This window comes from Theropithecus gelada, chromosome 2 (assembly GCF_003255815.1).
Source record: "Theropithecus gelada isolate Dixy chromosome 2, Tgel_1.0, whole genome shotgun sequence".
In the NCBI taxonomy this organism is placed as follows: domain Eukaryota; kingdom Metazoa; phylum Chordata; class Mammalia; order Primates; family Cercopithecidae; genus Theropithecus; species Theropithecus gelada.
In genome coordinates, this window is record NC_037669.1 from 52,250,605 (window position 1) to 52,261,960 (window position 11,356).

General features: G+C 44.6%; 1 protein-coding gene across 2 annotated transcripts in view; it reads right to left on the reverse strand.

Moving 5' to 3' along the window:
- MKRN2 (makorin ring finger protein 2) overlaps nt 1-10,653 on the reverse strand; it is a 28,321-nt gene extending 17,668 nt beyond the window's left edge. Inside the window, exons 1-2 of one of the 2 annotated variants that reach the window (XM_025377852.1) lie at nt 10,501-10,593; nt 4,797-4,853 (exon numbers count right to left, since the gene is read on the reverse strand). In XM_025377852.1, the coding sequence (XP_025233637.1) occupies nt 4,797-4,853; nt 10,501-10,526 (83 nt within the window). In that variant the 5' untranslated portion in view covers nt 10,527-10,593. Of the gene's footprint in view, nt 1-4,796; nt 4,854-10,500 lie in introns of both variants that reach the window. The other variant, XM_025377853.1, reaches the window with a different exon arrangement.
- Nucleotides 10,654-11,356: the final 703 nt, after the last annotated feature.

Sequence of the window (11,356 nt, forward strand, 5' to 3'; positions counted from 1 at the left end):
AACTTGGAAAAAAATACGTACCTGCTGATACGACCCAAAATGAAGTATAAAATAACCTATGACATATTCTAGCCAGAAACAATTAATTTGAATCCACAAAACCCCAGATCTAACTTCCAGTTCATAGAAAATACAGGAGACTGGGGACAACCTATGAAAGACATCTCAAGAAAACAACCAAATAAACACAAAAGAGGCTGCATGTGGGACCCAGGCCTACTCTCTTTATAAGTGCCACGTAACTAAAGGAGGCTGAGTCTGGAAAAGAGATTGACAGTTTCTTAAAAAATGTAAACATAAATCTACCATATGATGCAACAATTCTACGCCTAGGAATGTTCCCAAGAAAATGAAAATCCATGTCCACACAAATACTTGTATATGAATGTCCAAAGCAGCATTATGCATAACAGTCAAAAAGTGGAAACAATCCAAATGTTCATCAACTGGTGAACAGACAGACAAAATGTGATTTATCCATACAATGGGCTCTTATCCAGCCATAAAAAGGAAGGAGGTACTGGCACACACTACAACATGGATGAACCTTGAAAACACGATGCGGACTGAAAGAAGCCGGACACAAAAGACCACATGTTGCATGATTCCATTTATATGCAATGTCAGAAAAGGCAAAGCTATAGAGACAGAAAGTAGATTAAGTGGCTGCTTAGGGTTGGGAGGAAAGAAGTGAGGGTGACTGCTAATGGGCACAAGGGATCTTTTGGGGGTGATAGAAATTTCCTAAAATTTAATTGTGGTGATGGTTGTACAACTTTGTAAATTCACTAAAAAGTTTTGCACTGTATACTTCAAACAGGTAAATTTTATGGTGTGTAAGTTATACCTCAGAAATAGCTGTTAGAAAAGAGAAAAAGGGGAAGGGACAATGCTAGGTTAGCAGACAGAACACAAGGGACATAATAACCAGATGCAATACTTAGCTCTGGACTAGAATCTGGTTTCGACAAATAAGATATAAAAGACATTTTTAAACCAGATATTTTGAAAGGTATTTTGAAACAAATGTGAGTATGGACTAGGTATAAAATGAAAATTTATTAATATGGAAAGTTAAACACAATTAACTGAGAACAGTAGATTATAAAACAGTTAATGGTGCAGCTGCTATAGAAAAACAGTATGGAAGTTCCTTAAAAAATTAAAAATATATTTACCATATGATCCGGTAATTCCACTTCTGGGTATAGACACAAAATAATTCAGGCCAGGCCCAGTGGCTCAGGCCTGTAATCCCAGCACTTTGGGAGGCTGAGGTGGGTGGATCACCTGAGGTCTGGAGTTTGAGACCAGCCTGACCAACATGGTGAAATGCCATCTCTACTAAAAATACAAAAATTAGCCGAGTGTGGTGGCAGGCGCCTGTAATTCCAGCTACTTTGGGGGCCGAGACAGGAGAATCACTTGAACCCGGGAGGGAGAGGTTACAGTGAGCCAAGATCACGCCACTGCACTCCAGCCTGGGCAACACAGTGAGTCAGTTTCAAAAAAAAAAAGAAGACTTCGAAGTATGGACTCAGACAAACATTTGGACACCCATGTTCAGAGCAGCATTATTCACAATAGCCAAAAGGTGGAAGCAACCCAAGCATCCGCTGATGGATGAATGCATAAACAAGACGTGGTCTATCCATATACAATCAGCCTTAAAAAGAAAGGTGATTCTGACACATGCTACCTTGAGGACATTATGCTAAGTAAAATAAACCAGACACAAAAAGGCAAATGCTGTATGATTCCACTTCTACGAGGTCCCTAGAGTAGTCAAATTCAGAGAGACAGACAGTAGAATGAATGGTAGGTGTCAGAGGCTGGGGATGGGAGAAATGGAAGTTTTTTAATGGGTAGTACACAGAGTTTCAGTTTTGCAAGACAAAGAGCTCTGGAGATTGGTTACACAACAATCTGAATGCATGTAACAGAACTATAAACTTAAAAATAGTTAAGATGGTAAATTTTACGGAAATTTTACCACAGTAATTTTTTTTTTTTGAGATGGAGTCTTGCTGTCACCCAGGCTGGAGTGTAGTGGCATGATCTCGGCTCACTGCAACTTCCGCCTCCCAGGTTCAAGAATTCTCCTGCCTTAGCCTCTGAAGTAGCTGGAATTACAAGTGACTGCCACCACACCCAGCTAATTTTTGTATTTTTAGTAAAGACGGGGTTTCATCATGTTGACCAGGCTGGTCTTGAACTCCTGACCTCGTGATCCACCCACCTTGGCCTCCCAAAGTGCTGGGATTACAGGCGTGAGCCACTGCGCCCGGCTCACAATAAAATTCTTTAAACCAGTGTATACAGTATGATCTCATTTTGGTAAAAGATTATAAATGTATACATATATGTACTTTAAAAATCAGACCCAGCCGGGCGCAATGGCTCACACCTGTAATCCCAGCACTTTGGGAGGCTGAGGCAGGTAGATCACTTGAGGTCAGGAGTTCAAGACCAGCCTGGCCAACATGGCGAAATCCCGTCTCTACTAAAAATACAAAAATCAGCTGGGCATGGTGGTGGGTACCTGTAATCCCAGCTACTTGGGAGGCTGAGGCAGGAGAATTGCTTGAACCCAGGAGGCTGAGGTTTCAGTGAGCCAAGATCGCACCACTGCACTCCAGCCTGGGCAACAGAGCAAGACTCCATCTCAAAAAAAAAAAAAAAAAATCTGGGGCCAGGCACAGTGGCTCATGCCTGTAATCCTAGCACTTGGGGACAATGAGGCGGGCAGATCTCTTGAGCCTAGGAGTTCAAGACTAGCCTGGGCAACATGGCAAAACCTCACCTCTACAAAAAATACAAAAATTAGCCAGCTGTGGTTGTGTGCACCAGGAGTCCCAGCTACTAGGGAGGCTGAAGTGGGAGGATCACTTGAACTTGGAAATTGGAGACTGCAGTGAGCTATGATTGTATCACTGCACTCCAGTCTGTACAACACAGTGAGACCCTGTCTCAAAATAAAATCTGGAAAGATATATACTTGCATATTAAGAGTAGTGATCCTTGAGGGTAAGATATATGATATTTTTCTTTTTCTTTTTGCAAATAGGAAAGCCAACGCTCAGAGAGGTGAGGTGACTTACAGAAGATTTAATTGCTAGGTACGAGGACTCCAAGTCTGGTCTTTCCAGATAGCCCTGACCTTTCCCCAACAAAATCAATTTCCCTATCATGCTGCCTTCATCCCCATCATGGCCCTTGTGTAAAACACAGTAGCCCATATCTTTCATTCCACTGAATTACTATAACCTACCTTCCTTCATGGACCAGCATGAGTCTTGGCTGATCCAAAAGGCCTCCTCATACCCTCCAGCCCCCAGGCTCACTCACTAGTGGCATCCACATGCTATGGCACTTCCCAATCTGGGGCCCCAGATCCTCTCAAGCTAGTGCTCTGGAAGATGTAGTTGGGAACATCTGTTCTCTAATGAAGAATGTTTGGGAATAACTGCAGGAAGGCACAGCTAGAATATTACTAAATGCAAGCAGATACAGAAAGCCTTAACCTAACCATTTATACGGTGTTGTCTGAAAGTGGAAAACAGAATAGAACTACACAACAGGAAGGCCGGGCACAGTGGCTCACGCCTGTAATCCCAGCACTTTTGGAGGCCAAGGCGGGCGGATCACCTGAGGTCAGGAGTTTGAGACCAGCCTGACCAACATGGGGAAACCATGTCTCTACTAAATACACAAAAATTAGCCGGGCGTGGTGGTGGGTACCTGTAATCCCAATTACTCAGGAAGCTGAGGCATGAGAATCGCTTGAACCCAGGAGGCAGAGGGCTGCAGTGAGCTGAGATCGCGCCATTGCACTCCAGCCTGGCGACAGAGCAAGACGCCATCTCAGAAAAAAAAAAAAAAGAACTAGACAACAGGAGGGAATAGTATGGCATTCCAGGAAGGCCCAAGAGGCCCAGACTGCTGGTGTCTCCAGAGAAAGGGTACTAGTGAACATGCTGCACATCCGCCCTAATCAGAAACCTCTGACGAGAATTCTCCACCTGTTCCTCTCCCCAAAAGCAGAGGAAGTGCTGACCAGACATATCTGACAGTTTATTTTTTCCCAGGGAAATTATAAAAGGATATTCTAGGCCGGGCGCGGTGGCTCAAGCCTGTAATCCCAGCACTTTGGGAGGCCGAGACGGGCGGATCACGAGGTCAGGAGATCGAGACCATCCTGGCTAACACGGTGAAACCCCGTCTCTACTAAAAAATAAAAAAAAATTAGCCGGGCGAGGTGGCGGGCGCCTGTAGTCCCAGCTACTCGGGAGGCTGAGGCAGGAGAATGGCGGGAACCCGGGAGGCGGAGCTTGCAGTGAGCTGAGATCCGGCCACTGCACTCCAGCCCGGGCGACAGAGCAAGACTCCGTCTCAAAAAAAAAAAAAAAAAAAAAAAAAAAAAAAAGGATATTCTAGTATATAAGTCAGTCTCTCATGAGTTTGGCTAGTATGAGCCACCCCTATGTACACTAACAAAACCAAATTTCTGAGCCTACGAAATGAGAACTGGACCTCATGACGTAAGTGACTATACAGTGGTGCCATCCTACAGCCTTTGCCAGGTAATCAGATAGGCTTTCTCCACGGAGCACCCTCTTGTGGCATACCACTAGATCTGCAGTCCCCAATCTTTTTGGTGCCAGGGACCAGTTTTATGGAAGACAATTTTTCCACGGAATGGTGGGATGGGGAATGGTTTCAAGATGATTCAAGCACATTACATTTATTGTGCACTTTATTATGGTAATATATAATGAAGTAAGTATACAACTCACCATAGTGTAGAATCAGTGGGACACTGAGCTTGTTCTTCTGCAACTAGATGGTCCCATCTGGGGGTCATGGGAGACAGTGACAGATCATCAGGCATTAGATTCTCATAAGAAGCACACAACGAAGATCCCTCACATGCACAGTTGACAATAGGGTTAGTGCTTCTATGAGAATCTAATGGTGCTGCTGATCTGACGGGAAGCGGAGCTCAGGTGGTAATGTGAGTGGCGGGGAGTGACTATAAACACAGATAAAGCTTTGCTCACTTGCTCACTGCTCACCTCCTGCTGTGTGGCCTGGTTCCTAAAAGGCCATGGACTGGTGGGGGACCACTGCACTAGATCAGACATTATGCAGTAATTTGCCATAAGGCTGTTATAGTTTTATTTTTTAAAAAAGCACAGACAGAGGCTGGGAAACTAAGGGCACTTTTTGTTAGAAACTTAGAGTTTCGGTTATTTACAATACTGATTTTATAACTACACAGAAGAGAGTTACATAGCAGATCTGAGACTGCTATCCTTGGGAAGGTCTGCTTCCGAGGCTGCCCCTTGCCTGGCATCTGGGAACTCAGCTAGTAACAGTTCTCCACACAGATACAAAATTTTCCCTAAATGATGGAGAGTGGTTCGCTGTGTCTAAACTGATGTACAATGTAGTTCATGCTGAAAACCTACTTTCCTCTGGGAGTCTGGAATTTTGGTTCATGCTAGGCAGAGCTGGCCTAGGTGACCAGCCTGGGCACTGAATCTCTAATGGGCTTCCCTGGACACATGTTGCTGCATTTTCATTGCTGTGTGGCCCTCTCAGGGAGGGACAGATGCAGGAAGCCTGCACCCAGGCTCCTCCAGACCCCCCGTGTCTTCTGCCCTCATGATCTGGCTGTGACCCCTTACTAGATATGGTAATAATCTCAGACTTGAGTACAGCTGAATCCGGGGACCCACTTGTCCCAATTCTAGACAATCTCTGGATTTGGGGTGGTCTTGGAGATCCCAAACACAAAAGTGGAGTATACATCTCAGCAGTTTGAGAATTCTTTTTGAGAAATGCTACTCAAGACTGCAATATTTCAATTGTCCTCAAACATGGTAACCTTTGAAGGTATAATAGTTTAAAAAAAAAAAAAAATCAGTGCCAAGAGCCAAGTCTGAATGACAAAGAGGTATCAGGATTAGTAAACTCATAAATACTGAAAGAGGACAGGTTCAAAGTGGCAACACAAGCAGTTACACAAAAGTGATATCTAATAAATACTGTATAGTTTCTTTTCTTTTCTTTTCTTGGGTAGAGACAGGATCTTGCTATGTTGCCCAGGCTGGTCTCGAACTCCAAGGTTCAAGTGGTCCTCCTACCTCGGCCTCCCCAAGTGCTGGGATTACAGCATGAGCCACTGCACCAGCCAATACTGTATTGTTTCTTTTGAAGAAATTAGAACAGAAAATTTCTTGAAAGAACCAGGGTGGAAGACCACCACAGGCCGTCTACCAGATACTATTTGTTAACAAGGCAGACAAAAGGAAAGTTTTTTAGGTAGTGGTCTCCTACAAGGATGCCTTTTATAATTCTACCTCCACCTTCCATAGGTCCGATCCAGAAAACTTGCCTTCCAAACTGCACTAATCATCTCTTCCACTAAAATACAAATATTTAACTGCCAACCAGAGCTTCTAGTTAGTTTTGCCATTTATAAGCTGGTGACTTCATAAAAGCCACTTTGCTTCTGTAAATGACTGAGCTGAGATTTAAACAGATTCAAAAATAATTTCTAGACCACCATCACTGCCTTCAGGAAAGGCAAGTGTGAAACAAGAGTTATGTAAGAGGTGAAGTCAGCCCAGTCCTATTTTTGTAGCATATGTCACCATTTACACTCCCCAGTGACAAGCACAAAGCCACCTAGAGCATATCCTGCTTGTCCTTTGGGGCATCTCTGTCTTGTGCTTATAGTCATTCCTCTCCATCTATGTTATACTGATCTTACTCCAAGCCTCTTTCATGTTGCACTTTGTAATGAATTTCCAACTGCTAACCCTTCCTGATGGACAAACTGCCCCTCATATCTTCCAAGAGAGAGGACCAAGACATGAACTGGAGGAGGGGAGAGACGACTAGGCGGGTGAAGTGCATAGCTGGAGACTCAGAGCAGGTAGGTTCTTTCTGGGGGACACTCCAAAGGAGTGTTACCTCGGGTAACCCCAAAAGACTGTTTCAGACAGTATGGCTATTATACACTGCAGAGCATATCAGGTTCACTGCTGGCCACAGAACCACCAGCAGCTCCAGCAGCAGCAGTGCTGAGGGAAACAATCAATCTGGTTTCTTACAGGCCCTTCAATGTTGCCTCTCTGTTTAGCAAAACGCTTTTGCAAATCACTTCCAAATATACAGGTAATTTGCATCCTCAGTGTCATTTTTTCTTTACATTTTCCTACATATTTTCACAGGCTAAAATTTTATGGCTGTAACAAGGGTGACAGCAGATCCGCTGAGGGGGAAGGAAGCAAATGGTAGGCACTGTGGCAGGCTTGCAATAAATGTACTGATTAGAGGTGGGGATGAAATGAAGTACAGTGTGGTGGTGAAGACACTGAAGTCAGACTGCTTGCTATGTGACCCTGAGCAAGTTATTTAAATCACCAAGCCTCAGTTTCCCCATCTGTAATGTGATTATAATAACTGCACTTACTTCACAGACTGCTCTGATAAACTACTGGGACGTTTAACTGAGAAAATGCATGTAAGTGCTCATCCTAATACAAAATAAATGGTTTGTTGCTATTATTTAACTTTTAAACAGCCCTGCTGGTTAGGCATTACCATCCTCATTTCACAGATGAGGCAGTTGTGGCACAGGTGGTATGAGGATTAGAATCTAGAACTGCCCAACCCTGGGGCTCAAACTCTGCCTACCCCCTGCCGGCTGAAAAGATCCCCCATGTTTTGTGACTTTCAAAGAATCAAAAGCCCGAAGCTTGACTATCTTAGGACAATGAAATCCTGTGTCTTCTAATAGTGATTATGAGATGCAGGGAAGCTCTATCACAAAAGGAGAGGGTGAAATAAACTGGTTACCAAGCTATAATAAGGGCCTCCCCCAGGGCTTGGAAAACAGACTGAAAGACAGGGAGATGGTTGTAGGGGAGGGGAATCAGCAAAAATGATGCACAGATTGAGATTCTGGATAGAGTGGCACATCAAGGAATCAGGAGAGCTGACTGACAGCATAACTGTACAAGCAGTCATTTTGACCATTCCAGGCAATAAAAACACGGAGTGTCTTTGTCATTAGGTTTGAGACTGCTAGCATTTGATAAGCATCTCTTGGAGAGACATAATACCTAATAGATTGAAAGCAAAACTGACATTATTCTGCTGTCATTCAAAATAAACATGTACATCACATCCTACAGTCAGGAAAACAAACCTAAAACTTTGTGACCTGAAATTAAAAAAAAAAAAAACCACCCTGCTTAGATCTGGTCCCCAAAATAAATCATACCTTGAACATTTCCTATAAATTATCAATATCTGGAGATAAGCCTTTTGTTAATGAGATAATAAAGTAAGAAAAGCTTTTGGTAGATAAGCTGGTAGAAAAGTTTATGGTAAACACACTAATGTAAACTTGGTACTCTTGGTAATTTGGGTTTTTCTCACTTAAACACCTGTTATGTTTTTTATTTGACGAGGCAGTCATTGGGAGCCCTGACTCCTTTACACCCCTTTGTGAGTAAACGTCTTTGCAGTTTTACGTATCCTTGTATGAGTTTCCTTTCATGGGAACATATTAAAAGCTTTGAAAAGTCCTGCAGTAAAGAAATTTTAATTTAGTATTTTGACACTTATTTGGAGGCCCTACAGTCTATGAGGGCATGAACTTTGATTTCATACCTCTGCCACTTGGAAGCTAAATGACCTTAGGCAAGTGACTTCAATGCTGAAGCTCAGTTTTACCATCTGTGGAATAGTGCTGGTTGCTGGATTATACACTACAGCACCTAGGAGCCCCAGCACATTGTAAGTCCCCAACAAACACTAGTTAGCACTTAAACAGAAGTGATCCCTTCGCAACATTCCAACCCAATCTTCATTTATATGGAGCAACATCCTGCAGAACACCCCTTTTGGGAAACAGAATTAAAGCTTTCAGGTCCAGCTATCTCCAGGTATACAAGGAAAAACAAAGATGATCCTGATTTAGGTCCTTGTGCCTCTACTAAGGTGTGAAATTTTAGGCAAATGTCAAGTCTTTCTGAGCATAAGATTCCTTGTTTGTAAAATAAGATACTACAGAGTTGAGATTCAATTATAAAGCATTATTACATAAATGTGTACTGTTTCGTGGACACTTCTTAGATCAGGTACGGGAATAAATGGTGGAACTAAACCATAGAGCGAGGGGAGGAATAGAGAGGTTTTTCTAGGTGGCTACAAGCTGCTTTACAGTGCACAATGACCTAGGAATACCTCCTCCAGCAGGAGAAACTTTATATAAATAAAAATACATAAACACACACAAACCCGTCTTCACAAAACACCTTCTAGTACAAATAACCTAGTAAAAGTCTTCTTATAGGCACTAGGTGCAAATTTCTGACAACAGCTTAACATAAGCCACCTGGGCCTTGGATCAATTGAACAGTTAATATACACTAATACTAATAGGAAACTTATTACACAGTCACGTCTCAACTATTCATACCAATGAAGAGAAGTAACAACACAGAAAATAAACTGTTTATTCCACAAACTCTACAATTGTTTTTAAGCAATGTTTCCCACAAAAAAAATATTAAATGAAATTTGCCTTTTCCAAGCATACAATTCAATTTTCGTTTTCCAAACATACAGTTCAATAGGACTAGACTCCATTACCAGTAAGCCACAAGCTGACCAAGGAATGAGGGTGTTACACAACCACACTATTCTGTTTCACAGGAGCAGTCGCAGTGTAGCTATCTGGCTTTCTATTTTCTACAACAAACCATCCATTACCGTGGCATTTCTCCTCGTAAATGGCTCTCTCAGTAAGATAAGAGTGTCAACCTCTTTCAGTCTCAGTCTCCTGCACTGTAAAATGGTAATAATAACTACTAAGTTGTCTTACTGTGAAGTCTGATGATAATGAATATAAAGCACTTGGAAATATGCAGGGCGCTTCACCGATATTCAGAAAATGCTATCTGTCGTTATTATTTTCCACACAACAATTTTTACTTGCTAACTCTCTGCAAGTTTAGATTGCATCTGGATTCTCCAAACTTCGAGGCCCTTATAATCTATTAACAAATTACTTCCACGTGGTATCCCCATTTGTAACCGTCCTCTTGGGGTTCCTTTAATCAATTCCAAGTCTTTTCCAGTTAAACCGTAAGCCCCAGAGCCCTCCCCACAAGGCCCAGCATCCTGCACGGCCCTGGCTAGGACGTCCTTCCTCCCAGCCCACAGGGGCCACGCTTCAAACTCGCGGCGTAGCCCCCAGCGCTGGCCTCGCCCCGCGTCTCAGTCATGCATCCCCCGATCCCCGGCTCTGGCCGGCGCTCGCTCTGCCTCGCAAAGCCCCGGCTGCTAACAGCTGAGTAACTTTCCGAGTCCCGCTCTAGCCTCAGGTTCCCGAGCGGCAGAATTGGCGCGCACCGGCACCCCTGAGGCCTGGGGGAGCGGCCTGAAGTGGCCCGGCGCTCCTGGCACCCGCGCACTGACCTGCAAGTGACCTGCTTGGTGCTCATGGTGGCTGGGCTGAAGGACCGTCGTCGTGCCGCCGCCTCTCGCAGCCGCTGCCGCCTCGGCCTTGGCCCTGGCCCGGCCCATCCTGCGTAGTCGCGTCACGCCGGCGCACGCCGCCCCGCCGGTGTGGCACCTTTGTAGCGCCGGCGGGTAACCTAGCCGCCGTCACAATTGGTTCCGCACCGGGGTCGGGCAGGCGGTCCCGGCATCCCTGCTCTGGGTGTCCCGCACTTCCAGGCCTCCGGGGCGGAGCCTGGCTGGCATCCTAGTCCTGCCAGTCTTATCCCTATGCCTACTGTTAGTGCCTCCGATTCTGCCCCCCATCGCCAAGAGTATTCCTTAGCGATCTCCTGCCTCCTTCGAGGCACTTCACCCCTCCTGGGGCAAACTCCCGCCTCTCCTCTTAATCCCAGGTTCCCCATTCAAACTTGCACTCACTGGGCACCCTTCTCAAGCCCTGCCTCAACTGTTCCCGCCGGACCTCGCCTTCCACTTAAGGAAATTCCTTAGCCCTCTCCCAGCTGCTCTTTCCCCAAATCTCTACTTCCACACGTTTTAGTCTTCATTTTCTTTCCTGCCAGTCCTGTGCTGTTCGTCTTCCATTTCCTATGGTGGAAACCCCAAAAGTTATTTTTGACACTTCCCTCTAGCTCTCTATACCCTGCAGATTCTGCTCCCACACCTCTGTCCAATGCGTCCTCTTCTGCCCCTTTCCACCGTCAGCGTTCGTCGAAACAACCATCCCTTCTACCTAGCACCATGCAATAACTTCTTTTTTTTTGAGACGGAGTTTCTCTCTTGTTGCCCAGGCTGGAGTGCAGTGGGGCGATGT